The 27,356-nt window shown below is 38.1% G+C and overlaps 3 protein-coding genes across 4 annotated transcripts in view; 2 read left to right on the top strand and 1 right to left on the bottom strand.

The window, feature by feature from the left end:
- hsd17b4 (hydroxysteroid (17-beta) dehydrogenase 4) overlaps positions 1-2,609 on the bottom strand; it is a 41,166-nt gene extending 38,557 nt beyond the window's left edge. The window contains exons 1-2 of the mRNA XM_042488131.1: positions 2,462-2,609; positions 1,891-1,944 (exon numbers count right to left, since the gene is read on the bottom strand). Coding sequence (XP_042344065.1) covers positions 1,891-1,944; positions 2,462-2,513 — 106 coding nt within the window. The 5' untranslated portion in view covers positions 2,514-2,609. The remainder of the gene's footprint in view (positions 1-1,890; positions 1,945-2,461) is intronic.
- A 2,639-nt stretch (positions 2,610-5,248) lies between these two features.
- prr16 (proline rich 16) lies at positions 5,249-13,721 on the top strand. The gene is made up of 2 exons (XM_042487488.1): positions 5,249-5,383; positions 12,848-13,721. The coding sequence occupies exons 1-2, from the start codon at positions 5,249-5,251 to the stop codon at positions 13,715-13,717; spliced, it is 1,005 nt and encodes a 334-aa protein (XP_042343422.1). The 3' UTR covers positions 13,718-13,721.
- Positions 13,722-26,473: 12,752 nt separating this feature from the next.
- Positions 26,474-27,356, top strand: part of pheta1 (PH domain containing endocytic trafficking adaptor 1) — a 19,669-nt gene continuing 18,786 nt past the window's right edge. Inside the window, exons 1-2 of one of the 2 annotated variants that reach the window (XM_042488389.1) lie at positions 26,474-26,562; positions 27,061-27,170. The gene's annotated coding sequence lies outside the window, so the exon portion shown is untranslated. Of the gene's footprint in view, positions 26,574-27,060; positions 27,171-27,356 lie in introns of both variants that reach the window. The other variant, XM_042488390.1, reaches the window with a different exon arrangement.

Genomic DNA, 27,356 nt, shown 5'->3' with positions numbered 1-27,356 from the left:
TCCTACAGTAGACACATTTTAGCCACCTAAAAAGTCTCACCTGAAAAAAATCAATGTCGGTTTAACTGAAAACTATATTTACAGTATTTTAACCGCTTTACCTTGTTGTTAGACAAAGATTTCTGAAGGTGAACTTAAGAAACTGAGAGAAACAGTCATTTTAAATCACTGAACACAGGAGCTGCTGGTCTAATGTTGTATTGTGTGATTTTGGCATTTAAAGGGGTTAGTTCAGATCCCCCGAAGTCACAAAGAAACACAAACAGATTAACCGATCAAGGCAGTGAAAGTATAGCAGCTCCTTTATTAAACAATTTTGAATTACTGCTTTTCTCAATGGAGTCTGGTTGCTTTGACAAAAGCATAGATGGGGAACTGAAGCCATTAATGAAAATAATTATTAATATTATTTATATAGCACCTCTCATACATAGTGCTTTACATACAAGAGTGCTAAGATTTAAAACCGATTATGAGAAACGTGTATATAAACACATACTGGATAGTCTCATACAAACACACAAAAACATACATACATATACATACATACACACGCATATATACATATAAGATAAAATAAAATCATTATACAACACATGTATACCATAGCTCTGTCAGTAAGCTGCAGAACAGGTCAGATGTGGAAAACAAATAAAAGAAATGAAAAATATATAAACGAAAAGGCTTCTCTGTTGGAAGTCTGTTGCAAGTTAAAGCAGTGAAAATATTCCCAATATACTGTACACCTAAAATGTTTTGGATTTTATTCAGGAGCTAACATACATTTTGTTGCCGCTCCCATCCACAGCAGTGCATTGCTTTGCTTCTGTGGCGGCACTCCTTCCTGCTTCTCGAACCAATGTGTACGTGATGTTTTGACTATTTATAAGACCCTCATACAAGATCACTGCTGCTGCTTTTCTGTATATGTAGTAAACAACAAGCACTGTAGGATCCTTTGGTAAAAACCAGTGTTGGATGAAGTACCTGAAAGCCATATTTGAGTTAGTGTTAATTTTTTTTTTTTACTTTGTTATATTACATCACCAGTAAAAAATAACAAGTTAATGACATTACCAAAGAAGCTGTGATGGTTTCTAATAAAGTAATAATACTTAATTATAGAGTTTAAGTATTTTTTGGGAGTCTGTGTACATTACCTAAGTTTTTATATTTGTGTCAACTTTCACTTTTACTCAACTACATTTCCCATAAGCATCTTAATAATTACAAAATAGGGAAGGAAGGGTTGAAGAAATGTGGGAAGAAGGGACAGATGGACAAATCAAGGATTTAGAGGGAAGGCAAAACTGGATTTTGTTCTTTAAATCCTTTTAAGTTGAAAAAGAAGACCTTGTTTTTCTTCAGGAGTAAAGTACGCTCTATTTTTATGTTCAAATGTTACGAACAAACAGACTTCATACATCTCAAAATTCTGACCACTTTTTTGTATCATCCGCATTTACTTATACTTTTTCCTCCAATACATAAGTACATTTTACATCATAAAATCACTTAGGTACAGTAAATATCAGATACTTCAAGACTTTTCGAGTAATATTCTAACGGGTGACTTCCAGTATCATATTCTGGGAAGATATCTTTACTTTTACTGTAGTATGGCGTTCAGGTACTTCATCCACCACTGTAAAAACTTGATTCATTAAAAATGAAACTGATGTCAGGAAAAACATCTGGAAACATGCTGAGACAAATGTCGACATACACCCTGACAACTGTTTCTCCAAAGGCAAAGAAAAGATCAAAAGAGGGTATGAGGGTTCACTTTTAGCATGTTTTTCAGATAGTATCAAAGCCTGGCAACCACAGTTTATCCACAATACCTGACCTAAAAAAACGTGAGGCTCAGAATCAAAATCCTTTATTTACCTACAACTGAGGCACCTCTTGCAGCAAAAGCCAGTGCATATTCCCTGCCAAGACCTGCGGAGTGAAAGACATATGAGTAAAAAGACTAATCATAGTACAGAATAAAAAAAAAACCCATCAACAGTTGTTGCATGTGCCCTTTCACACACTTTTACAGGCTTGATTATAAGCCATTGCGTTACATGGACTTTGCTCCCTGTGTTATTCGCAAGAAAAGCTGCAACGTTTTGTCGCCAGTCAAATTAATGCAGTATATTTTGGATATTATTATGACATATGTATTTAAAAAATTGAGGATACCGTGGTGTAGCATTGTTTACTTTGAGGACTTTGCGATTGTTTCGCCAGTTAGTAACTAGTCAGACACCGAGTTTAACTGTTGGCAGCTAATGCAACAGAAACAACAGAAAGACTCGTACATTAGCTGCCTTCATAATTTGGCTCAAATACTTACTAAATCTCTGCAACTAGCAGGTTAGTACTCGGTGATAACGTTGCAAAACAGTTGAGTTGCAGTTAGCATCGATGAGAGCATAGCTAACGTTCAGTTGTGTTTGCACGGCTATTTTACCTCCTCCAGCCCCGGTGACGAGCACAACTCTTCCGTCGAAAGACAAAGACATCCCTGTGAGTTATTATCCTCAGTTTCTGGACACAAACAGCAGTACAGTGGTTACAAAAGCAACACTGACATCAGGGTGAACTCCCAACAACTTCCACTTCCGCGTTACGAGGGGCAGTCTCCACAGTGACCAATCAGAAACCAGGATTCTATTACCGCTGATCGTCACTGTTGAGTTAACACAAGCAGATCACTTTAATTTCATATTTTGATACTAAAACATGTAGGAAATCAGTTTAATTCCAATGTCCAATTAATGCGCTTTAACCATTCAAAGATTTTGTATATTTTCGTGTAGTAATTGACTGATTTTTATCTTATTATAGCACTTTTCACCATCACCGGGAATGAAATTGGGAAAGTATAACATAAATGGCAGTGGTGGAAGAAGTATTGTGTTACTTTACCGAAACAGAAGTACTAATACCACACTGTGGAAATGCTCTTTTACAAGTAACAATCCTGCATTAAAAAATGTTACTTAAGTAAAAGAAAACAAGTATGATCAGGAAAAAGTACTTAAGTATTAAAAGTAAAAGTAGCTAAATGCAGAGAATTTTTAAAAAATTATGTTTCAAAAATAGGGGGAAAACACCCCCAACCCTTAATATTTTTAAAACGAAAATAAAAAAAAATCAAATTACTCAAATGTTTATTAAAACGGTTACAAATTAATTTTCTGACAATCAGCTAATTAAAAAAAAATCTTATATACATACATACATACAAACACATAGATAGATGTTTTCTTAGATTGTTTACATCTGCACCCTTTGCATTTGGCCACTTTGTGTTGCAACTGTGGCGCAGCCATTTCCCTTGGGGTAAATAACATTTTATATTATCTCATCTTTGATATATTATGACTATATAGGCTACTATGCTTTGTCTTGCTTATGTATGACTCCCACTTTATCAATTTTATCCCACAAGTGGGTTTTGGGGTTCACCGAAACAATTTATCATAGCCAGAAACTGTAAAATACAATTATTTATATTGAAGGGAGAGTCATGCATTTCCCTCTAGTAGCTCAGGGAGGCTCGAGGAAAAATATCTGTAGCTCTAGGAAGGGTCATGATATTAAAAATAAGGAAGTCACACCCCAGTCATACCCCTACTCTGATGCTTATGGTACAGTCCCTCAGTAATTTACAGCTACAGCTACAAAGGCAAGCGATGGTAAACTTGCCAAGCATCGGTGGTTGTAATGAAATCAAGCTTATTTGTTATGGTTTCAAAGGGTTAAAGGTAAGGCAAGTCATAGTAAACTTGCCAAGAACCCGTGGTTTAGATTGGAAAGATGTATGCCTGAAAGCTAAAGGGGTTTTAGTTTGGAAATTAAAATTGGTTTGATTTCTTTCAAAAACACGGGAAAAGGCAATGAGCAACTGGACCAGAATGTCCAGTTGCTCATCTCATAATGAGATTATTAGAAAATCACAAAAAAAAAAAAAAAAAACTAGGGACAATGTTAGAAAAACAAACCTTTGATTCTCTTATAATAATAATAATAATAATAATAATAATAATAATAATAATAATAATAATATTGTTATTATTGTTATTATTGCAGGTCATTTCCTTGTTTGTTTGTTTGTTTGTTTTTTAGTAATTTCTTGCAGTTTGGGGGGGGGGGTTCCCTTGTTTTTTTTTTAACGAACTCAAGCTTATTTGTTATGGTTTCAAAGGGTTAAAGGTAAGGCAAATCACAGCAAACCTGCCAAGCACCAGTAGTTTAGATTGTAAAGATACAGAGATGTATAGTAGACTATACTTGAAAGCTAATGAGAATTTAATTTCGTATTTTTGACACTTCAAGTCATAAAACTAATAACTGGGAGACCCCTTCAACGTAACAGCAGCAAAGAAAGAGACTAGACAGGGTACAGAGCGCGAGGGAGGAAGCGCGCGTGTGTGTGTGTGTGTGAGAGAGAGAGAGAGAGAGAGAGAGAGAGAGAGAGAGGAGCGCGTGAGAGAGAGAGAGAGGAGAGAGAGAGAGAGAGAGAGAGGAGCGCGTGAGAGAGAGAGAGAGGAGCGCGAGCATCCTCTGCGTCCGGACGCTGCTCGCTCAGACTCTCCACGGAGGCTGCGATGGAGACAGGATGAAACGGACAGGGTGTTTTTCGGAGGAAAGTGCCTCTGGGGTGTCTTTACCCGGCGGCTTTCCGGATTGTATCATAACCACAAGCGTATTTTTGAGGAAAAAGAAGTGCAGTGCGATCCTGTCGGTGCCTGAGGATTATGGACCGTTACAATAACGACCGGTGGTGTGACGGTTTGGATGACTGCCTGTGTACTCTTTCTTCTTCTTCCTCTCCTGCGTGTCCATCTCTTGATTTGCCACGGCGTTTTCAAGGCGTTCGCGTTGGACGTTTTCTCGTTGAATTTAGCGCTCTCTGGACGTGAAGGATATTCGTGGCACGTTTTTTTTTTTGTTGTTGCTGGACATGAAGATGTGAGGTGCAGAAACCTGTGGACGGGCGCCCTTTCGCAGACAGTATGATACAATATATTGACATAAGCGTTATTTTTTTGTGTTACGCTCTATTGCGCATGCCTAGTGGTAGATACAGAGCGCTGCCCGACGCCACTTCGCTCAGTCCTGGTCGTTATGTAGGAGCAAAAGTGAAGGGAGAGGAGGACTAAATAAAAATGCGTTGGCAAAGTGGCAGCGTGGCGACCAAAGGATTTCACCTTAGATCCTTCACGAAATAGATTGTGCCATAAACTGAAGAATGTCAGGGGCACCTAATGCAGAGGCTGAAGGAGTAGTCTCCAAAGTGAAAGTGAAAAAGGAGATCAAGACAATCGTGGAGAATTTGGAAACCATCCTTGGAGACCTCAAGGATGTAGCCAAAGAGCTCAAAGAGGTAAATGAGCAGGGAACACCACATTCTCTTATCAGCAGACCACCATGTGCTGTGTTATTTCCAGAGCAGGGACACTCAACTTGCCTTGCTTGGGGGCCACTTTTGCAAACTGACAGGAGGCCAGGGGCCAGTTACAGCAGCCCCATACATGTTTCAAGGATTTTAGGATATTTCTAGGATTGTAAAACGCTTTTAGGATTTTAGGCCAGTTTCGAGGATGTTAGGACATTTCAAGGATTTTAGGTCGTTTCAAGACTTTGAGGACATTTCCAGGATTTTAGAACATTTCTAGAATTTTAGGACGTTATAGGGTTTTAGGGCGTTGCTTGGATTTTGGGACATTTCTCGGATTTTAGGACATTTCTCGGATTTAGGATGTTTCTAGGATTTTAGGACATTTCTCGGATTTAGGATGTTTCTAGGATTTTAGGACATTTCTCGGATTTTGGGATATGTCTTGGATTTTAGGTTCCTATAATTTTAACACATTTCCAGGGTTTTAGGACATTTCCCAGATTTGAGGGTGTTCTGAGGATTTTAGCACGTTTCTAGGATTTAAGGATGTTTCAAGGATTGTAAAACATTTCTCAGATTTTAGGATGTTTTTAAGATTTTAGGATATTTCCAGGGTTTTAGGACATTTCTTGGATTTTAAGAGATTTCTAGGATTGTAGGACATTTCTAGGGTTTTAGGACGTTTGTAGGATTTTAGGACATTTCTCGGGTTTAAGGATGTTTGTAGGATTTTAGAACATTTGGGCTTTTGCTAAGACCTCTGTCAGGGGTTGTGGGTGATCCTCCACAGGCACATCTTTTGATAAACAAGCTCTATTTCAATGCTTTTTATGCACTCAACCTTATGTATACTTAAAGTACAAAAAACCACAGTGTGAATCACTTTATTTTTATTGTGAATTAGAAAATGGTTGAGGGCCAGATTTGGCCCGTGGGCTGTAAATTGGGTATCACTGTTCCAGACGCTTGGCTTCAGAGGATGCTCTTTCTAAGCATCCTTGTTTGAGAGGACATGGCAGGTCCACATCACTGGGCCCTAGAAAAGGCACACACACTCACAAACACACTGGCATGCTCCTCTCTCTGCCCACTAATGTGATCATTATCTCCAACATGAAAGACATCTGGCACAGGAGGATGTGGGGTGTGAAATGACAGGACAGCTTCTTCGCCCTGACTCACAGGCTTTTAATGAAAGTGAGAAAAATTTAATCAGAATTAATATTTAATAGACAAGTTGGTTCAACCAGGAAAGCGCTTTTGCATTGCATTTCATCATCTTAATGCTGACTGTTGTTTGCTGCGAATTATCTCCTCCCCAATAATAGAGTCGTTGTCTTATCTTTTCACTTTTCATCTCTCAGTCTCTCGTGGTGGCTCTCCATTTCCTTATCTTCATCACTCTTTGTCTCTGGTTATCTTTCATCACATATCTGTTTTTATGACAGCCACTCATCTCCATCCTTCGTTATCTCTTGTTGTCTGCTCTCTCTCTCTCTCTCTTCATAATCCTTGTTAAAGATCAAAACTCTCAGAGCTGCCCAAATGGCCATTTAGAAATCAGTGATACTGAGACTGAAGGATCCAGGGATTATTTGAAGATAGATATTTGATGTTTTTAGTAGGCATATCCTGATCAAGTGTTTTTGCCCCTGATCCCGATCCGAGTCATTTGATATTGAGTATCTGCAGATACAGAGTCCCGATCCGATACTTCTCAATCCAGTGTATCAGCATGACTGTTTCACAGCTCTGCAATGCAATGCAAGAAAAAATGACTGGCATCCAAACAGTTCTGAAGGATTTTTTCCATTTTATTTTTACAAAATAACAAAGTAAACAAACAAAAAATATTTTCATATGGCTCTTATCTCAGTTCCACTTGGTGCAGCATCTGATTTTTCAAAAAAAAAAATGTAACAAATAAAAATCAGCCACAATTCTGCATATTACAGAATTATAGTAAAACTTGTTCACTAAAAATGAACAAAATATTTTTAACTCCACCTAAAGTGGGGTAGCAGTTTGTTTAAACATGAAAAAGAATTTAGCTTATTAGAGTAGCAGCATTGCAATAAAACCTGAATATCTGCCGCAAATCGTGCTTTCCGTTTACGACACCTGTGTGACTGCCAACGAAAAGAGAGGGTTTGGCAGGGAGCTCGCTCAAAATAACTGATCACTTAAGAAAAGTGTTGATCTAGCCTGACACTGATCCTTCTTCCCTAGTTTTTATTTGTTCTCAATAGATTACAGATATATTTTTGTTTCATTTCTCTCACCTTACAGTTCTTGCTTTAGATCAGTCCTCTACAAATCCTTCCTACATTGCCAATCCCTGCATCCCATGCTGCCACCGACGTTATTATAACTTGCAGTCTTACCTGCTTTCATCTTTACGTTCCTCCACCGGCCACTCGCCAGGCATCCGGCCTGCTGTGCTGAACCTCTCACCCTAACATGACAGGCTGTCATTCTAATAAAACCCCATTGCGTACAGCTCCTGGTTCCTACATAATGGATGGGTAGTCAACACAGCATCTGTCTCCTTCTGCCTCTCTGCTCCCCTTACTCTGTTTTCTTAACTTGAGCTGAATTAGACCTCTTTTGTGTCTTTCAGCAGTTTACAGTGTCTCGCAGTGGGCACCAGAGATAAAGAGAACAAGAAAGCATTGTAATCTGTCCATTGTGATTTTTTGTATGATGTGCCCCTTTCCTTTTCTTTCATTCGTTTTTATTTTTACTCGCAGGAAATTGTGTAGAGGATCAGTTATTCTGACACCGCACACACTAAACACATACCTCGAGGGGATGTTACAATCAAAGCCAGTGTTTGGGGTATAATCCATTTGAAATGCAGTTATCTGTTATAACTCACAGACAGGGCTGGAGCCGAGCCTGGCTCTGTGGAGGGACCCTGCCCAGATGCTTGGCACAGACACAGAAGCTGCCTGGCCTACAGCACGGGCTGCTCGCCGGGATACTGGTATTACCTCGTGCGTGTGTCCCAACAATTTATCCATTTAAAGACTGCATGGAGAGTTTAGCGCCATTGCCCTCTCTGCCCCAGCTTTCTATCTTTCTCTTTATCGCTCCCTCTCAGTCACTCTCTCTCACCCTCTGGGCCCTAATGCAGCAAGATTCTCTGAAATTTCTCTTGTAATTATTATTAATTTTCTCTGAAGAGAAAATACAAGAGAAGTCAACTCCAGATGCACCAAATGTTGGTGAGACATGACACCAAAAAAAGGGTGTAAGTAGAGGAAGAAATTCTGCAGTAGTGAAGCTGACATGCTGTTGAATAAATGTACACAAAGTGAATGAGATTTCAGGGTAATGTATTGAAGCATTAAAAGTAAAAGTACTCAAAAGGTGCAAAAAGTTTTAAATAAATTTAATAAATAAAGCAAAAGCAGCAAGTCTCCCATACGAGAAGCATGAAAGAAGACTAGCACGATTAGAAAAGTACTGAGACAGTTAATTTTCTAATTAATCGACTGATCGTTTCAGCTGCACTTGTATATTTTCACAAGGATGCTTCGCAAAAATCTTAATTTGTAAAGTAGTTATCTAATAATTGTTGTGGAGGTAAAAGTACAATATTTCCCTCTGAAGTGAAGTGGAGTAGAAGTAGAAAGTGACATGAGATTTAAATACTCTGAAAGTAGTTTAAATCTGTACTTTTGTACAGTATTTGAGTGAATGTACTTGTACTTACATTGCAGTACTGGTCAGCAGAGCGGCACACAGTAACTGAAATTACAGTAATTCAGATCACTGCACCAAGTATAGTAGTATTTCTTTAGCTCTGAAATGTAATAATCCAGTCATTATAAATACTCAAAAACATTATCTAAATTTGATTAAATGATGCATTTTTAAATGATTATCAAATGTAAAACTTAGTTTTCCTTGCGCGTGGCAACAATTTCTGGTCTGTGTGAAGAATATATTTTTCTCTCATCTTGGTAAGAATGCTCTCGACCAGGTGTAACATTTTCTCTTACCTAAGAGAGGAGCAAACATGAGAAAATACTGGTGAATTCCAGACATCAGCGGGTACTAACAAAATAAGAACAAATCGTGGATACGAGCAAAAATAAGAGAAAATTTGATCATATATCTTGCATGTTTCTTGCATGAGGCACAATTTTTCTCTCCTTACCACTTTCTCTTCATTCCTCTCTGAGCCTCCTCTCAAGCCACTGTTTGGACATGCTTTTCAAACTTAGATAATAGCACTCGTGTTTTACAGTGGGCTAATGTACTAGGTACTCTGGGTTAAGCATTACTAATTCAGAAAATGAACGCAAGCACATTGTTATAATTATTTTATGAATGCTGTAAAGGAAAGTACAGTAACTTTTTTCTGGTAAGTTTTTCACATGGGTTATTTCAACTGTGTTACAATGAACTTAAGACGTGCTCAGCTCAACTTATATTAGACTTTCTTTGGACTCACTGAGAGCTGGATCCTCAACAGTGAGGCAGCAAGTAATAAAATGTCCAACACTGCACTTCAGTTCTGGGCAGCGAAGCAATAATAACTCCACCAAGGGAAGAGAACCAGGAAGAATCTCCTCTCCAAAGGCAATGTGTTTCAATAGACTTCTAAAAATGGCTGAAGAACGTCGACATTTTATCATTTAATATCAAGTATTACTTTCCAGCAGAGTTTAGCACCATATCTACTGCCTTTTAAAAATCTAACCCCCTATCCTAATGGCTCCTTGGGAATTTTTTTTTTATTTATTTTTATTATGTATACATGAATTTTCACTTTCACTTTCTAGATTTTGCATTAGCACTGGGGATATAAATATAAGGGAGAGCAACTCTGTCCATGGATGTGTGTCCACTGACAGCACTGTACGTGACTCTTCTTAGTTGTGTGGTTAGTTCTTAGTTGTCCTTAGATTGATGCATATTGATTGATGGATATTACTAGGGATGTCCCTATCAAGTTTTTTTGCCCCTGATCCTGATCCGAGTCATTTGATATCGAGTATCTGCCGATACAGAGTCCTTATTCAATACTTGTATTTACCTGGATAATACAGCTGCACACTGTACACTTCATGTACTTAAAAGTTATCCAAATCAATATAATAATAATAATAGCTATAATATTATAGCTCCGCAGTGCAACACAAGAGAAAAATTCTGCATTGAAACTGTTCCGTATGGGTGTTTTATTTTATTTTTACAAAAACAACAAAATAATGGCTCTTATCACAATTCCACTCATAGTGCAGCATTTGTTTTTTCAACAAAATAAGTACACAAACTAAAATATGTCTTGAGAGATATCTCTTAAATCCACTTACTTTAGTATTGTAATAAAACTACAGAACACTATAAACAAGTAATAAAACCACAATTCCAGGTCAAAGTAGTGTTATAGCTTAATACTAACATTTCCAGTCACAACAAATAAGAATGAGGCACAATTCTGATTATTACAGCATTATAGTAAAACTAGTTCCCTAGAAATGAATGACAACAATTTGAATTCCACTTGAAGTGGTGTAGCAGTTTAAGTTGAACATGAAAAAAAAATCAGTTTCTACTTATTAGATTAGCAGCATTATAATAAAACCTGAATATGTGCCGCAAATTTTAAAAATGCGTTGAAAGGGTCCAATACCAAACCTTCTGATCTGATCGAGACATCCCTAGATATTTTGCCAAATTCTTTTTATCATACTCTGAAATATGTGAAATGTGTTGTTCAGCATGTTTTATAAACTGTTCGAATGTTTGCCTGTACAGTATGTCCCGATGTGTAATGTATTATCTCATTTTCTAATGCTGCATCCTTACAATTATTTTCAGTATTGCTTATTGCCTTAAGAGTGCCAATAGACCAGATTTTTGCTCCAGCAGCTCTTTAATATGTCCCCATACAGGCTGTGAAAACAAATTTGCTTTTGGAGGACAAAGGAAGCACCCTTGGATCTGAATATACTGTACACATGAGACAACATTTCATATTCATTTCTGCTGCTCTGTGCAGAGCATCTCTGCCATTTTTTCTTTATTACAGCTTTGGTTATTGTATGTCTTTTATGTTCAGGGTCTGCATTGTACAGTTCAATACTACACATTCATTCAGATATTTAGGCAGCTCTGTCTGGCTCCATTCCTCTTCCATAAATGTATTCACTGAGCTATGCCACCTGCATTTCTTATGCATCCTGTTCCACCCAGGCACACTGTGTACATTACTGCTTCACAGTGAAAAGAGTGTTTGCTTTTTCTTGTTGTGTTGCTTGCAGAGTTGATTTCTGGTGCATATTTTCTGCTTTTTGTAAAAGATTTCTTTTTTCTTTGTGACATGCCAAGGTTGCTTTCTTGGAATTCATTCATGCCATGATGAATTGTTTCCTGTGCTGTTGTTAAGAAATGTGACACTTAAGTTTGTAGAAATGGATCTTACCTCTCAGAGAACTTGATTCAGTTTGAAATTTATTCACTCTCTTTTTTTGGTTGAATTGTACTTGTTCTCTGAAAAATGTAAAGATGCTTATCAGTCTCTCTCTTCTTCACTTGCAGCAGAATATTACAAGTATTTGTGCAAAATTTTTCCCAATGGGAGACTGACAGCCTATTGATGTTCAATATCTGTCTCCATTGCCATTCTCATATCCCTGTTTGTCTGGGTCCTCTGCACTCTTTTACTATGTACAGGATGTCTCATAAATGATAGTTTTTGTGTCTGGGCTTACAGGACATGGTTGGTATTGTTACTTTTCAGGGATTGTCGTAGTATATCACTTAAGTTAGAGTCTGGCAGACTCATGGCTGTTCCCATTCTTAAGTTTCATTAATCAGTCTCTTAAATCAAACTGTCTTCTTTCAAATTTATGCAATGAAGTGTTCAATTCATTAATTAAGAGTTTGACGAGTTAACCCCTTAAAACCTGGATCAACATCACTTTTCTTATGCTGCATTCAGGCACCACATTTAAACCCATGAACCCTAAACAATTTGGTTTGATTTCTTTTAAAAACATGGCTAAAAAGGCTACGAAGAACTTAGCAAGCAATGTCCTGCAAATTGCAAGAAATGAGGAAAAGCTGGCAAGAAAATAAACTGAAATTAGTAATAATAATAATAATAATGATGATATTAACACACAAAAATAAAGACGGAGAGAGAAAAAAGAAAATAAATATTAGAAAATAATTGTTTTTGTTATAAATATTTTATTAAAGTGAATTACATTTACATTTTAGCACTGTCTTTCAAGCATTTTTTTTTCTTGTAACTTTTTACTAATTCTTAATGAATTTTGGATAATTTCTTGTTAAGTTGCTCATTATCCCTCCCATGTTTTTGAAAGAGATTAAGCCAGTTTGCTCAGGTTTAAAAAGGTTAAAAGCATTAGCGTTTTTATTCTTTCTGACCTCAGCTGTCTCAGTGACACTTCCTCTGCTCGTCACCAGGTTGTTCACGACATCGACACCCTGACATGTGACCTGCAGCTGGAGGAGGACGGGCTGACAGACAGCTCCAAGACGGACACGCTCAACTCCAGCTCGAGTTCCACCACTACAACTACAACTGCTTCCAGTCTGGAGAAGATGAAACTCTTCCCTGATGACTGTATCTTCAAACCGCCTGCGGCAACTGACCCAGTCCCTGTCAACCCTCTTGCCGTGCTGACTGTACTCAAGAAACCCCACCCTCCCCTACCGCCACCCAGACTCACCCCGCTGAGAGCCGAGGATCACAACATTAAGAATCTGCCTCATCCGACATTAGTGTTATCAGGGAATATATCCAAGGCTACTGGGTCTCTAATGAGGAATGGCGGGGTTTTTCCATTGAAACCAAACAGGGATTTATTCTCCTCCACCCCGTGTTTCATTTCTAACGACAGCGGCATCCCTGAGTCGGGTCTTGTTCCTACATTACCCAGGCCGATGCCTCTACTCCGCCATGAAAAGAACAAATGCCCCAAGGCCCCTGGAAGGGAGTCTCGTGAGAGGGAGCGTGTTCGTTTCAGTGAGAAGGTCCAGTACCACGGCTACTGCCCCGACTGTGACCTTCAATACGATGTAGACGACACAGAACTACACATACAGGCTGAGCTGAATGACCTGAGGCTCAGCCCAGTGCATTGCTGCTCTTCCTCCCCTCCTCCTCCCCCTCATGCGCTTCCTCATGAACTAATGTTGGAAAACGGCGGCCTCTCGGTCAGCCACAGTTTCCCGCCAACAGGAAACACACCTCCACCTTGTGTGCCTCCTCACCCGCCTTCCCTCAAGCCCCAGAAAACAATCCTACGCAAGTCAACCACAACCACGGTTTGACACCGAACCCCCCTGTTGTGTCTAACTTAAACATTCTTGAATCATTCATAGTGTTTTCTACTTTATGAGCGCTTTCTACTCCAACTGAACTTTGGATTATCCAAACAGAGAGAGGAGAGAGTTGGGAAAAGGATGGATAAAATGAAGTGGAACAGAGAGAAAGGCATCGCCATGGGCGCTGAAACATACACAGAGAGATCAGGAAGAAGCGGTGAGTGTTTGTGCATGTATTAGTGTGTTTGTCAGGAAGAGAAAGGGAGGAAAAAATAGAGCGATTGCATGTATGCGCTGACACATATCTGTGAGTCTGTTTGCATACCAGTTTATTTGTTTATGCAGTGTGTATTCATGTGTGTATATAATTATGGGTGCCTGTATAGGCGTATGTGCAGAGTGTGATGTATGCAGGCAGTGAGCAATGACAGAAAAATGTACGGGGACTTTAAACATTTCACAAAAGACTGCTGACGACACTAAAACTGAATTGTATCTGTGTCTTTCTGGAAGCTTTTGCTACTAACGAGTCTCAAACTCAGGAAGTTCTTCAGAGAGGGGCTTTAATTAATTCATGTCCTTCTGGATGAAACAAGAAAACCGCTTCCCTCACATTTCATCCCCTGCCCCCAAAGATCTTCTCATTCACTGACACGTACATATACACAAGTTGCTCTGTTATGCACATACATATACATAAGTAATTGCTGGCTTCACCATTATGTTAACCCTTTGAAACCTGACCAAATTGGTTTGATTTCCATCAAAAACATGGAGGAAAAGGCAAAAAAAAAAAGCAACTGGGCAAGAACTATCTCACACATTTCAAGTACTGAGTGAAAGGTGAAAAGAAAAAGACCTGAAAATTGGTTATTTACTAAAGGAATATGTGAAAAAAGGAAAAATAGCCATAAACATGTATTTATAACTATTATAATCATGTATTTTACATTATGTTACAGAACAAAAACAAACCTTCGCACATCTATTGCCAAACAGGGGGGTTGGAGGGGGGGCTGTGCAGAGCACAACTTAAAGAAAACTCTTATTATTTGCTCTCTATTATTTAAATGTAACGTTTCAGTACTAGACCCTCAGGCAAATTGGTCATGAGCAAGGTTTACCTGATGAAGGCCGAATATCAAAACGTTGCATTAAAATAATGATTTTTGCAAGTTAGACAGTTGCAAAGTTTTTTTTCTAAACTATATTACAGAAAAAGTTTTCCTTATTTTCAGGTCATTTTCTTGTAATTTTTCACTTATTTCTCGCTCATTATTTGGCCATGTCTTTTTAAATTGCTCATTGCTTTCTCCCCTTGTTTTTGCAGGCAATCAAACCAAATTGTTTAGGTTTTAAAAGTTTAAAGTCACTGCAGGCAGTTAGTGGCAGCTATTCTTCCACACAAGCCTGCCAAGATGAACAGTTAGGGTTGAGAAATAGAGAGGTGTGTTTTTTTTCTTCATCACCTCTTGTCTCCTCGAGTGCCATTTTGCTGACGTGTCAGACTGTGGGAGTAAATGACAAGAGAGTGGCATGGTGGGCTGGTGAAGAGAGAGAAGCCTTAGATGACAAAACTGCCATTTTGATTTGTGTCCATTGATAGCTTTATAGCAAGTTTTAATTGAAAATTTGTCTCTAAATTCACATTTAGCATCCTAGCTCCCTTTAGTGAAGACCCCCACTATCACTTACTGTGATATCTACAAGACTACGTGGACAGTAAGCTAATCAGTTCTGCTCTTGAGTGGAGAGAATCAGGCAGAAAAATGCTGGACTTTATTCCCTCAGGGGATTATAAATCAGCACTTTAATATCATCATCTATATGAGCAGTTGGTGTTCTCCACTTTATTAGCTTTTATTAAGCAGCATATTGAATGAAGCCTGTGTTCCCTGTCTGTGCGCAAACCAAGTTTGGCAAATATCAAATAAGTCTTAAATCATTTTCAAATCCGTATGTCAAGGGATCTTTAACCATGTCTGTACATACGTCTTTGTGTGTGCAAAGGTGTGTGTAAAAACACGTGTAAGTTTGGCAGACTTGTGGAGACAGCGTACCCTGGAGTTGTATGAGAATAGTAGCACCTTCCTCCCAGCGATGCCCTTAATTAGCTGGATTAGACTACAGGAGATAACAGCACTGCCTCAGACAGCCTTTGTATCAACATTAGCCTCAACAAAGCTCTGAACTGCTGCTGCACATATTTTTTATGATAAACAGAGAGACAGAGGACAAGCAAAGAGACAGAGAGCAAAGAAAGGGACAGAGAGGTAAAGAGGTGCGGGGGCAGTTGTGTGTGCTCAGAGGGCAGGATGTTATATAAATAGTACCTTTGATATATTTATCATATGTGTATGTTTAGGGTTGTGGGAAGCCTGGAGGTTAAGGCTGCAAAAATCGGGGTATGAAATAGCGCACACTGAGTAAATCCAATACACGACCTCGTTGGCCTTACAAATCTAAAATCGGCGTCTGGATTAGGGATCAGTGGATATTCAGTCACAAGAAAAACGAAAAAGAGAGGAGAGTGGGGGTTTGAGGGAACAGACGGAAAAAGAAAGAGTGGGAGAGCGAAAAAGAGGGAAAAGAGAGCATGTGCAACATAGAGAGGCAGAGAGGGGGAGATGTTGAAAGAGAAACAGCAATGCCGTGGAAGCTGATGCTGTTTTGGGTGTTTTGTGTTTGCTAATAGAAGGGTATGTGGATGCATGTTTGTCCTTAAGATGATTGCTCTCAGTGTAGAACATTTACTCTATTTACCTTAGGTTAATAAATCCAAATGAGTCTAGCAGCAGCATGCTCTCTCTCACACACACACACGCCGTTTTAACAGAGTAGTGTGTTACAGAATGTGAGTGCAGCCAGTATCATCAATAGATGCGGCTCATAAGGGCTTTTGCTGCTGTGGCACTGCCTCACTAGCTAATGCACTATTCAATTGACACAGTGGCCTTGGCATAATATGATTAAGGGAAAACACTGGAAAAAGTAAAAGCGTCTGCACTTCTTTTGTTTTTTTTTGTGCATGTTCCTTTTTCTTTGTGATTGTTTTTTGTGGCCATAGTGTCTGGAAAATTAATGTTAACCCCTTAAAATCTGAGACAATTTACTTGATTTCATTCAAATACATGGGAAGCAGGCAGAGTGCAACATAAGAAGAAATGACCCAAAAATAAGCAAGAAATTAGTAAAATGTACAGTAATAACCCCTAAAAATTATAATATATAAATAAATACATTAAAAAAAACATCGACAACAGAAAACAAGCAAAACAAAAAAAATAAATTCAAAAGAAAAAGAAAGCAAAAACATCAAAGGCAAACAAGACTTTAAAAAGTTCTGTAACATGATATAAAATATGTAATTATGATAATTACAAATAGAGCCCCAGGCCCCCCCCCGCCGCTTTTCCATAGCTTTTTTAAAGATAATTTTCTAAACCCACTAGTTTCTTGCAATTTTCGCAACATTTCTTACCAAGTTGCTCATTACCTTTTTTCCCACATTTTTGAAAGATATTGCAGCAATTTGCTCAGCGTTCAAAGATTGAAATACTTCACACATGGAAATCAGTGCCCCCTCCCAATTAATGTGTTTCTGAGTTGTTTTATTTGGGTTTTGAATCAAAAGTATTTGCTCCCTGCTGTGTTTGCCCAGTAATTCAAATCTGCTGTCTGTGAGATTAAATGTATCTAATTTTTTTGACCAGTCATCACAACACTGCAGCAAAAAGACCTTACTGATGTACACAGACTGCAATTTAGAGATGAGAAGCAAAGTAGTTTGAAAAGCTTTGACAACAAATATTGATGTTTGTGCCCCTTTTGAGCTATTGCAGCGGCTGACCAAATGTCTCATTTACATTTATATGCAGTGATGTTTGTTAACTTTGACTATTTACACTAGTGTTGGGGCGGTGTACTGCTGAATATTGTTGTAAAATGTGATAGTAGATACAAAACCTGAGTTTCAGTTCTAGTATTGAATTTAAAAAAAAATCAATAACATTAGGCAATACAATATTAACATATTTTGCTACATATTTAGCCTCAAAGATGATTTTTCTAACCATTCTTGCCTCTGTTGGATTGATGATAGTGAAGAGGCAGACAGAAAACAGTATGACATGCAACAAAGGTCCAGGTGTAATCAAACAGGCAAAATTGTGCCATGCGCTGTGAACACCGAAGCTCTCCCCAGATATTTTTTTAAAAAAACTTTCACTAAAGAAGCCATATCCCTGTGGTAATCAGGCAACCTGCTCAGGGTGTACTCCACCTTGCACTCAATGTTAGCAGGGATAAGTTCCAGTGTCACCATGACCCCGTAATGAACAGAACGGGAAACTTTGCTTATTAAAGAGAGTTTATTAGAAGCATAGACTGTATAAAATAATGGACTAGCTACTGTGATGTCACCAGTTGGTCTGTGGACTCCCATTTTGAAGCCACAAGTTTGCATTTTGGCTGTCACCATCTTGGTTTTTCATCTTCATTTAATCTAATTATTTAACCTAATACCATGTCCTATGTTATGGGGAACAAACATCACATACAATAATAACAGAACAATGGCGCACAGTATTCAAGCCAGAAGTGACCAAATTTGGACGAGAGGGCAGAGCTGTGGACAAGCAAAGGGTGGTTCTGAATCACAGACAATGGTGACGTCTTGCAGTCAGCCTGTCAGTCAAAATGGCCCGCCCATAAATATGCATAACTTTAAACCTTAATAACATGTTAACAGGTGGGTTATTTAAAAATGTTTTTCTCTGCGCAGATTCTGTAAAATATAAACAGCAGCAAAACATCAACCACAAATTACACATCCAAACAGTTGCCAAATACGTATAAGTACCCTGGAATCTACAAATAGTTTGTATATAGTGTGTGTCACTCAGTGGTGACCATCAGACCCAGCTGCAGACACCTGCACATACACAGACCTGCATTGTGCCAACAAGTCGAAATATTTCCATTATCACAATACGAATTTTTATTATTACATTAAAAAATAATATCGGTATTATCATGAACAATATGATATGGCACACCCCTAATTTGCACTGGCTGACCAGCTCGTTGCAAAAAGGGACCTGTTGTGTTTAGATTCAGCGTTCATTGTTTAAAACATCCATGACTTGTTATCAGATTGATCCTACAACACAGAAAGCAGTGCTCCTCCGACCATGGATGTAGGAGGATTTCACTGTTTTTGTAATGGCTATCTGGGCTCCGCTGCTCCAGGCTTGAGGATGAAGTTGTAATGGGCAGGGAGGAGGTGGATCTTCACCGCCTCCATCATGAGTCAGGACTGACTCAACCAGACTGACCTACTCCCTACAGCTCACAGCTTACAGCTCCAGTTCATAGCCTACCTCCCTCTCTCTCTCTCTCTCTCTCTCTCTCTCTCTCTCTCTCTCTCTATCTATCTTTCCTTGTCTCGCTCTCTCACTCTTTCTTCATTTCTTTCCTCCTCTCCCCTTAGATGATGTCTTACTCCCACTCAGCAGCAGCTGTATGCATTATCTCCCTGCGCGCATGTATCTTTATATACATGTGAGTGGGGTATGTATTATAGAAACATATCTGACACTTTGTACAGCAAACACCTTTGGCAACATTTCCATTTTTAATCATAAATTTCTCTGCCTTTTTTTCTGAAGCTACTGCAACCTCTACATCATTTGCTTCCTGCCTTTGAATACCAAATGGCCTTGGAGGGATGAAAAAAAAATTATCTCCTGGTTGTTATGCATTTGCTATTAAATTACTGGATATGGTAGTTCTTACATTTCAAGGTTTCGTGTTTTCACTTTCAACCCTATGTCTTGCTGATGTCACCAGTGCAAGGCAAAAAAAGGCACATTTATTTTTATAGCACATTTCAGCAACAAGGCAATTCAGAGTGCTATAACACAAAAACATCAAGAAAAAGTGTAAAAGAAACGCATAATAAAAAGGACTTTTACCAGTTTCCTTGCATTCAGACACCTTTCATAAGCTATTTAAGCTATTTGACCCTTTTGAAGCTTGAGCAAATTGGTTGAATTTCTTTTCTCTTGTCCTCCAAATTGCAAGTAATTAGAAAATGCTGAGAAGAAAATTACCTTAAACCTTGTTTAAAAAAAGAGAGGAAGATTATTAGAAAATTATCCCAAAAAACAGGGAGAAATGTAACATTGAAAAAACCCTACAATGGTTGTTTGGGTTTGTTTTTTTTTTTACCTTTATTTCGCTTATTTTCGGGAGATTTTTTAAAAACTTTTTTTCATTTTGTCTTAAGTTACTTGTTGCCTTCTCAGCATTTTTCTGAAAGAAATCAAACCAATTTTCTTTTTTTGTTACATTTGCAAATGTAAACCTGTTACTCTGATTTCTCATAACACAACAGTCATATGTGTGCTTATAGTGCTGCATTGTCTTCATCCCATTTCCCAACCTGGCAAGTGCACGGTGTGCAGTAAAACTCAATAAATGTGTCAGAGAGAGTGAGACACACATTTTACCAATGAATATTAATTAGCTGTTGTTTCTCTCTCTGATTGTTTGTGGTGATAGTCTGCCAAGACACACAGTTGTCTATTTACTCATCCCCATTCTGCATGCATCATTTACTTTAATTTTTGTTCCCCTCAGTAGATTACATTTCATCATGATCATTGAAAATGTTAAGAGGAAAACATTAAATAGAATGAAAGCTAAATAATTGCAGTGTTGCGTGCCAGAGGTGTGTAACATCTGTAATGGAGTTACTCTATGCTAAAGTTCATTAGAATACAAAATAGACATGACCTATATTGCTGAACATCGGAGCATTCAAAAGTAAATCTGGTGCACATTGGGCATGGATACTGGCTCGTCTTGGTGCCTCTTTATCTGTGACTCAGACAAAGTCATGATGTGGGAAAATGAGTGGGCATGTGTGTGTGTGTCCTTGTCAAAATGTGTATGCACACTGATATGCATACATTTTAATGTTAAAAAGATATTTGTGTTTCAATGTGTATGAGAGTGCAAAAAGGCATGCGTGCACATGCAGCCATGTGTGTGAGAAAGAGTCAAAGGGCTCGAGTTGGTTCAGTGCAACTTAGAAAGCTTTGGGGGTGAAGCAAACTTAATGTGAGGATTTCACGCTGCTTTGGAGACTATTAAAAGTTAGAGGCATCAGCTGCACCTTACTCAGGGAAGGTGCACAATATCTCAACAGCAGGATCTGATTTGGAAGAGCCACTATGATCCAGATGGGGTCCTCTGCTCATTGAACCACACCAGACTTGAGTAAGAAACACTGAAAAAATGCCAGCTATTTGTGGACAGACACGACTGTCTTTTCACAAAAGGGAAGGTTTTTTAATCCATAGAGGAAAATGTGCCAGACACTTCAGTCATATTAACTTTAATGACTTATGTGTGAGTGTGCGGGCGCTTGTGTGTGGGCAATGATACCTTGGTATTTTTTCATTTCGCTCTGCAAAAAGCGACTGTTGGTGTTGTGACTGCTCTGTCAAGTGGCTCTCCTCCATGCTGTCAGATATTCACACTAATGTGTTTCCTTTTTTTCCCCTCTGCAGGGCCCACTGCGATACTTGAAGCAGAGTGTAAGGGATGCTTGTTTTCTACACTGACCAGCCCCAGTTGATCAGGGTGGGAGGAGCCAGAGCTGAGGCCAGGCATCAACCTTTTTTTTTTATTTTTACATAAATCAATAACGGCTCTCAATCACCAGGAGATGATCTCGACAGATCATCGACTGAGCACTGAACAACCTCCAGGCACAGTCGGGGCAATGCTACTGTGAAACTGGGGGGAATATGAAGGGCAGTCACTGTATGTATGTGTATACCAGGGTTCCCACAGTCATGGAAAACCTTGAAAAGTCATGAAATTTCACAATTATATTTTCCAGGCCTGTAAAAGTCATAAAACTAGTAAACATCATTGAAACTTTTGGAAAATCCATGGAAATGTATTGTGTGTAATTAATTAAATTACATTAATGTAACATAACAGTGAATTTTTTTTCCGTAGCTGACAGCGTAACATGGCTTTAATATGTGTTGACGTGTGACAGTGTTTTGGTTGTTTTTGTTTATTTGCTCATCACAAAAGTTTTATCTTTATTTCTCCCCGCATTCCATCTCTCCCTTTTCTTTTAACACTTGTGGCTTTAGGGGAGAGCCATACAACTTTAAGTGACTGCGTTTTGTATTTATTTTACCACGGATTTTGAAAGGAAACTTGCCTTAGGAACACATGTTTTTCTTTGTTTTAAAAAAAATAGATTTTTTTTCTTCTTTTATTTATTTATTTACTTTTATTTTTGTCAATTTTTATGTCTTTGCCAATTTTATAGAAAACTTATTGAAACTATAGAAACATTTGGTGATTAATTTTTCTTTTTTCCCAATTTTTACAGAAAACAAACATTTTTGGCTATTTAGTTTTCTTAAAATACATTTTTTTAAGAAAATCACAGATTTGGAAGGCAACAAATCAGTGAGTTTCTGTTTTTTAAAAATATATATTTTTTAGTTAGTTTTAGTTTTTTTAGTTTTAGCTTAGTAAAACTTGGAGAAAATGTTAAAACTGAAATTATTGTTGGATTTTCATATTTCCGACAGAAACACATCAAACACATCATTGGGGATGCTGAAATTATGTTTGAATTCAGTTTGATTCTTACTGGTTTGAAAAACGCTGGGCAAGTAGAGCAAGAAAAAAAATATTTGGGGCTCTTGAAAAGTCAAGGAAAAGTTTTGAAATTTTGTCCATGAAAATGTGTGGGGACCCTGGTATACAGATACATGCATTTATAGTAGATGATATTTTTGTTACACAGAAATTAAATATTAGAATGCTGCTTGAACCTCTATCATCAAAAGAGGCATGTTTAGATGAAGAGGTACAACATGGGTGAAATGATGTCAGGCAATGTTTGATTGATGTCGACACAGACTTTTGCTCTGTGCATACTCAGATGGAAATCAATAGCGCCACTCAACCGATGGAATTTGCCTTTTAAGAATTGTAATTGTTTGTGTCTGGAGAGCCCGACAGATCTGCCTGTGAGTGAAACACTGCCGGGCTGCAGATAATTTGAAAATATTATTATGTCAGTAGGTGCCATATGCTCAGTCACAGTGCATTTTTGGGAAGGTTTGAAATGAATGAAGATGTGGTCACTGATCTGTGTCCAGACATTATGTTCATTGTACATCTATGTGCTCGACTGGTGCCATGCAAGTTTTGTTTTTTTTTCTTTTTCACAATAACATGCAGAAATACGGTTTAGTGCCATAGTTACAGCTTTAAAGGATCCTTGAAGAAGTAATAATTTGCATCAAATTTTCTTTGTATACAAATATACATGTACATGTTTGATATCTATATATTTCAGGCATTTTTCTACAGAGACTTTAACATTTAAAGAGATGATAATATTTTTGATATTGTGTTGGATGACTGAGAGGTATTTTGACGAAAGCTGACATTCCCTTGAGGTGCGTGTTTTTCAGCAGGCCATTGCAGGACGAGTTATTTATATACAGCAACGGGAAAGTGTTTGTACGGATGAAAAACAAGTGCTTCAGTAATAGCGCTTCAAGAAACTTTACAGAATGGGCTGTTCTGTGAGAGAGAAAGTGTAAGGTGGAGAAGATTAATGGCGTAAACCAAATACCTAGTTGTGCTTTATCAGACGGGAGGCACGGGGCTGAATGAATGCATGACTGACTCTTCACTTTGTCCTGCCATCACTGTGTTTTTCTATGCATTTCTGTGGAGAGGCTGTCTGCTGATAGGTCCAACGTGCAGGGTGCTCTGCTCTCCATAATACAGAGTTAGGAAGTATTCACTCTCATTTCCTCATATGAAGTCCAGCAGGTTGTTTCTGCAGCTTCTATAGACCTGACAAATGTCCTGTTTATTATAGGGCAATGACTAATTGTTTTTTTTATAATGATAATAATAAAGTTTATCCATTGACACACTTGTCAAAAGCAAGATTATAAAGCTTTTTACAAGGAAAAATGATGAAATAGAGAATAAAAGGGGAGAATAAGTGAACACATTTTCATGAGCCATTCTGGATCAATAAAATTGTGGGAGGCGTACGCCAGAGAGCAACAACAGAGCCTCTCTCCATATTCAAAGCGGAGGCGCCACTCTTGTAAACTCCACCTTTGTTCTCACTGGACACAGAGACTGAATTCATGACCAAACTCTGGATTAATCAAGAATCGGTTTTTAAAGATGATTGGAATGTCTCAAAAAGCTGTCGGTGATGTTTTGTTGTGTGTGTCCACAAACTGTTGGAAAATAACTTGTGAGAAGTAAACACTTTTGTCACTTTGTCGGTGTGTCTTTGTTTAATTTATGGACTGAACAATAACTTCAAGGCCGGAGAGACTTGTCCTTATTATTTATGATAAGCTGTGTGAATAGTTCAGAGTGTCAAAACTGTGTGAATCAGGAGTCAAATAGAGGAAATTAACCCGGCTGCAAGAGCATCACCCTTATTCAAAGTGAGCAATAGGCAGTGTGGGCGAACCTTTCAGAAAGAGAAATACATGAAATGGCACCAGCAGCTGCATCAGTTAATTGAAGATTAGTGTGAAGAGATAGCGGGCTGGCGGTGCTAAAGGCCATCGGCCGTCTCCAGAAGATATTCTAATGAATTCATAGTGGCTTGTCATGGTCATACACAGTATAACAGGCCAGTAGCTCAATGTCTTAATAAAAGACAGGGTTACAGGAACAGGACAGCAGTGCTGGTCAAGAGGAAAGAGAGACAGTCTTGAGACTGGAACATTAAAAAAAATCTGCTGGGAGAATGCGCACTGGAAAAATACATGTTTAAGGGCTTGCCATGATGCCCTTGTGCAAGTCACTCAACACTGAAGTAAAATGGGTGAGTAAGACTGGCTGCACTGGCAGCTTCTTCTAGAATTGTGAATAGAAAACAAGTCATAGTTGTTGAAAACTGCTTAATGTTTTTAACCTTTTTACCATAAATGGCAATGGCATTATTATCTGCATTATGGTCAATGCAATCAGCATACGTTTACTTACTGACTAAAGCTTGTATTTGCATTATGAGCCAATAGACCACTGAAACATACATCCGCACACATTCTGTGTATGCACAGTGCAGGTGTATTAAGGGAAAATTAACTAAAATTAGAATCAAAATCAGTATCACAACAGCCTTAGGGGCCCCCTGACTCTTTGGGCCCTGGGGCCTGTGTGGGGTAGGCCCATTAAATAATCCATCAATGATGATATGTCAAGAAGACTCCAGACAATAGCGTATTTGTGCCATTTTATATCTTAATTTCGTCTATCTTTCTTGTTTAATTCCAGTGGTGAAATGTAACTTAGGTACTGTACATATAATTTTGATGTAATTTTACTTTTACTCTTTTAATTATTAATTGTTTTTTAAAGATGGAGCTTAGGCCAAGCCGATATAAATAGTTTTAACAAGCTTTTCTTCAACAAGCTGCTGCTTACATTTTACATCAGTAATAACCAGCTTCAGTAGTATACCATATAACTGTGCTTGATTTATGTTTTATCCTTTATGTCTGTGTGTGTTTCACCTGTCAGAAAGACAAGTTTCCTCCTGGGCCCAATAAAGTTACACCTGAAAGTCCCGATAAACACTGAAAGGAGCAATTCTGCTGTTTAGGAGTAAACTTTGCTGCTATTTCATCTGTAAAATCATGAATTCATGACTTATAACTGATATTTTTTACATTGAGGTATTGCTACTTTTGTTTGCAATGTTACAATGTTTACAATCACATGAGGCAAAGAAAATCACATTTAAGAAGCATGGACCATAAAATATATGGCATTTTTTTTGCTTAATACTGTACATTGCTGATATATTACAATCGTTGGCAATTGATTTTCTGTTAATCAGCTGATCAATTTCAACTCTTCGTTACTCAAGTGAAAGATCTCAGTTTCTTGTCCACTGCTGAATATTTTTGCTGCAAGGTGTGTTCCTTTATTAATATTCATATTAATCAACATCAAATTGAGTTTTAATCAACTGGAAATAGAGTCAAATGTAGAGTGGATACAGAAAAGAAACATGTTAAAAAAATTGGTTTATCAGAATTAGAAATAGGCTACTTCATTGATCACAGGGGGAAACTGTGATTTATTGCTCTGATGTAGGCTAAGTATAGAGAATTATCAAAAGTAAAAATAAGAAGAATGAAAGTAAGAAATAACTGTGAAAATAAAAAATAAAAAAAATATATGAATAGAAATATAGGCATTGTGCTTCAATTTCACACCAGTATGTAAAATGTTATGTGCAATCTAGGATGTAAAGTTTATTTAAAAAAAAGTAAACAAAATTAAAAAGGTAAAAATGGAACAGGCTATTATTTTACGTTTTATGCTAGCGTGTCATCTGCAAGTGTCTCCATCATTTCAGTTGTGCAACTGCAAAGAGAAATTACGTACAATATCTATTTAATATATATCCATACAACTGATAATAAAATATAATGTATGCTTTGCCAGATGAAGCATCAGTGGTGCAGACATGCAGGTGCAGCAAAAGCCGGTAGCAGCTGTCCAAATGCCACCTCTCCAAGGGCAAAGATAGGGTGCGCTTGTTTTAATTCACCGCTTATTCGGATGACGAAAGTCCATTCAGGGCGGTAATTATCACCCCGCCCGGCCGGGCTGCCCGTGTACATCATAACATGGTCCCTCCCTGCCGATCACGTGATCGGGAAGAAGAAGGAAAGAAAGAAGGAAGAGAGATAAAAAATAAACAACTGGGAGATTATCTGACTGACAGGAGGAGGCGTCTTCATCTACAGGTAATAAATAGGTAACTAAAGTCATAAATTTGTGAGTTTAACGAACTGCCGGCGTACAACTAAATGTTAGCGAGTGCTCAGCTGATAATGCTGACGCCAGATGCTCATCTGTATTCAGTAAAGAGGCTAAATGCGTTAAGCTAGTGGGCACACAGAGAGATTTTCTTTAATTTCAGGTCGTGTTTATTTACATTTGTGTTCTTGTGCTGCTGAAACAGTTGAATTAATGCCGTTATGAATTCCCGCAAAGTGCTGATGTGTCAAAAGCTTGTGACTAACCGACCAGCACCATTTGAATCACTTGCCAAAACACGACTGTGCTAGCAGAAGGGAAAAAACCCGAAAAAATGTCTATGGAAAAAACAGCTCATGTGTAAAAAATACAGCCTCAATACTGGACGTCGACCTCTCACTTAGCAGTTAATGTCGGTCCTTTCTAGTTAAGTTAGAGTTGTGGAGTGATAATAAAAGTGTGCAACGCCTTTTTCCCTCATCCAGCCTTCATTTGGAAAAAAGAGAAAAAGATCGAGACCTTTTGGGGGGATGTTATAAGCTCCAGATGTGATGGGAGGACACTGGTGGATGTCATCTGGATATGAGATAAACACGTAAGTAGCATTTTCATATAGGGAATTCTTTATTAAGAATAACCCTCCATCTTGTTTTCAGCAAAAATAATAGTGCAATCAGAGGCACATTTAGACATAAAATTTAACAGAAAATAAAAGTTAACAGGATAACTGACTATTTTAAACCTGACCAAATTTTTTCTATTTCCTTATTTAAAAAAAAAT

This window comes from Plectropomus leopardus, chromosome 6, assembly GCF_008729295.1.
Source record: "Plectropomus leopardus isolate mb chromosome 6, YSFRI_Pleo_2.0, whole genome shotgun sequence".
Lineage (NCBI taxonomy): Eukaryota > Metazoa > Chordata > Actinopteri > Perciformes > Serranidae > Plectropomus > Plectropomus leopardus.
Note: the sequence above shows the minus strand (reverse complement) of the source record. Positions and strands in the feature narration are given on the sequence as shown.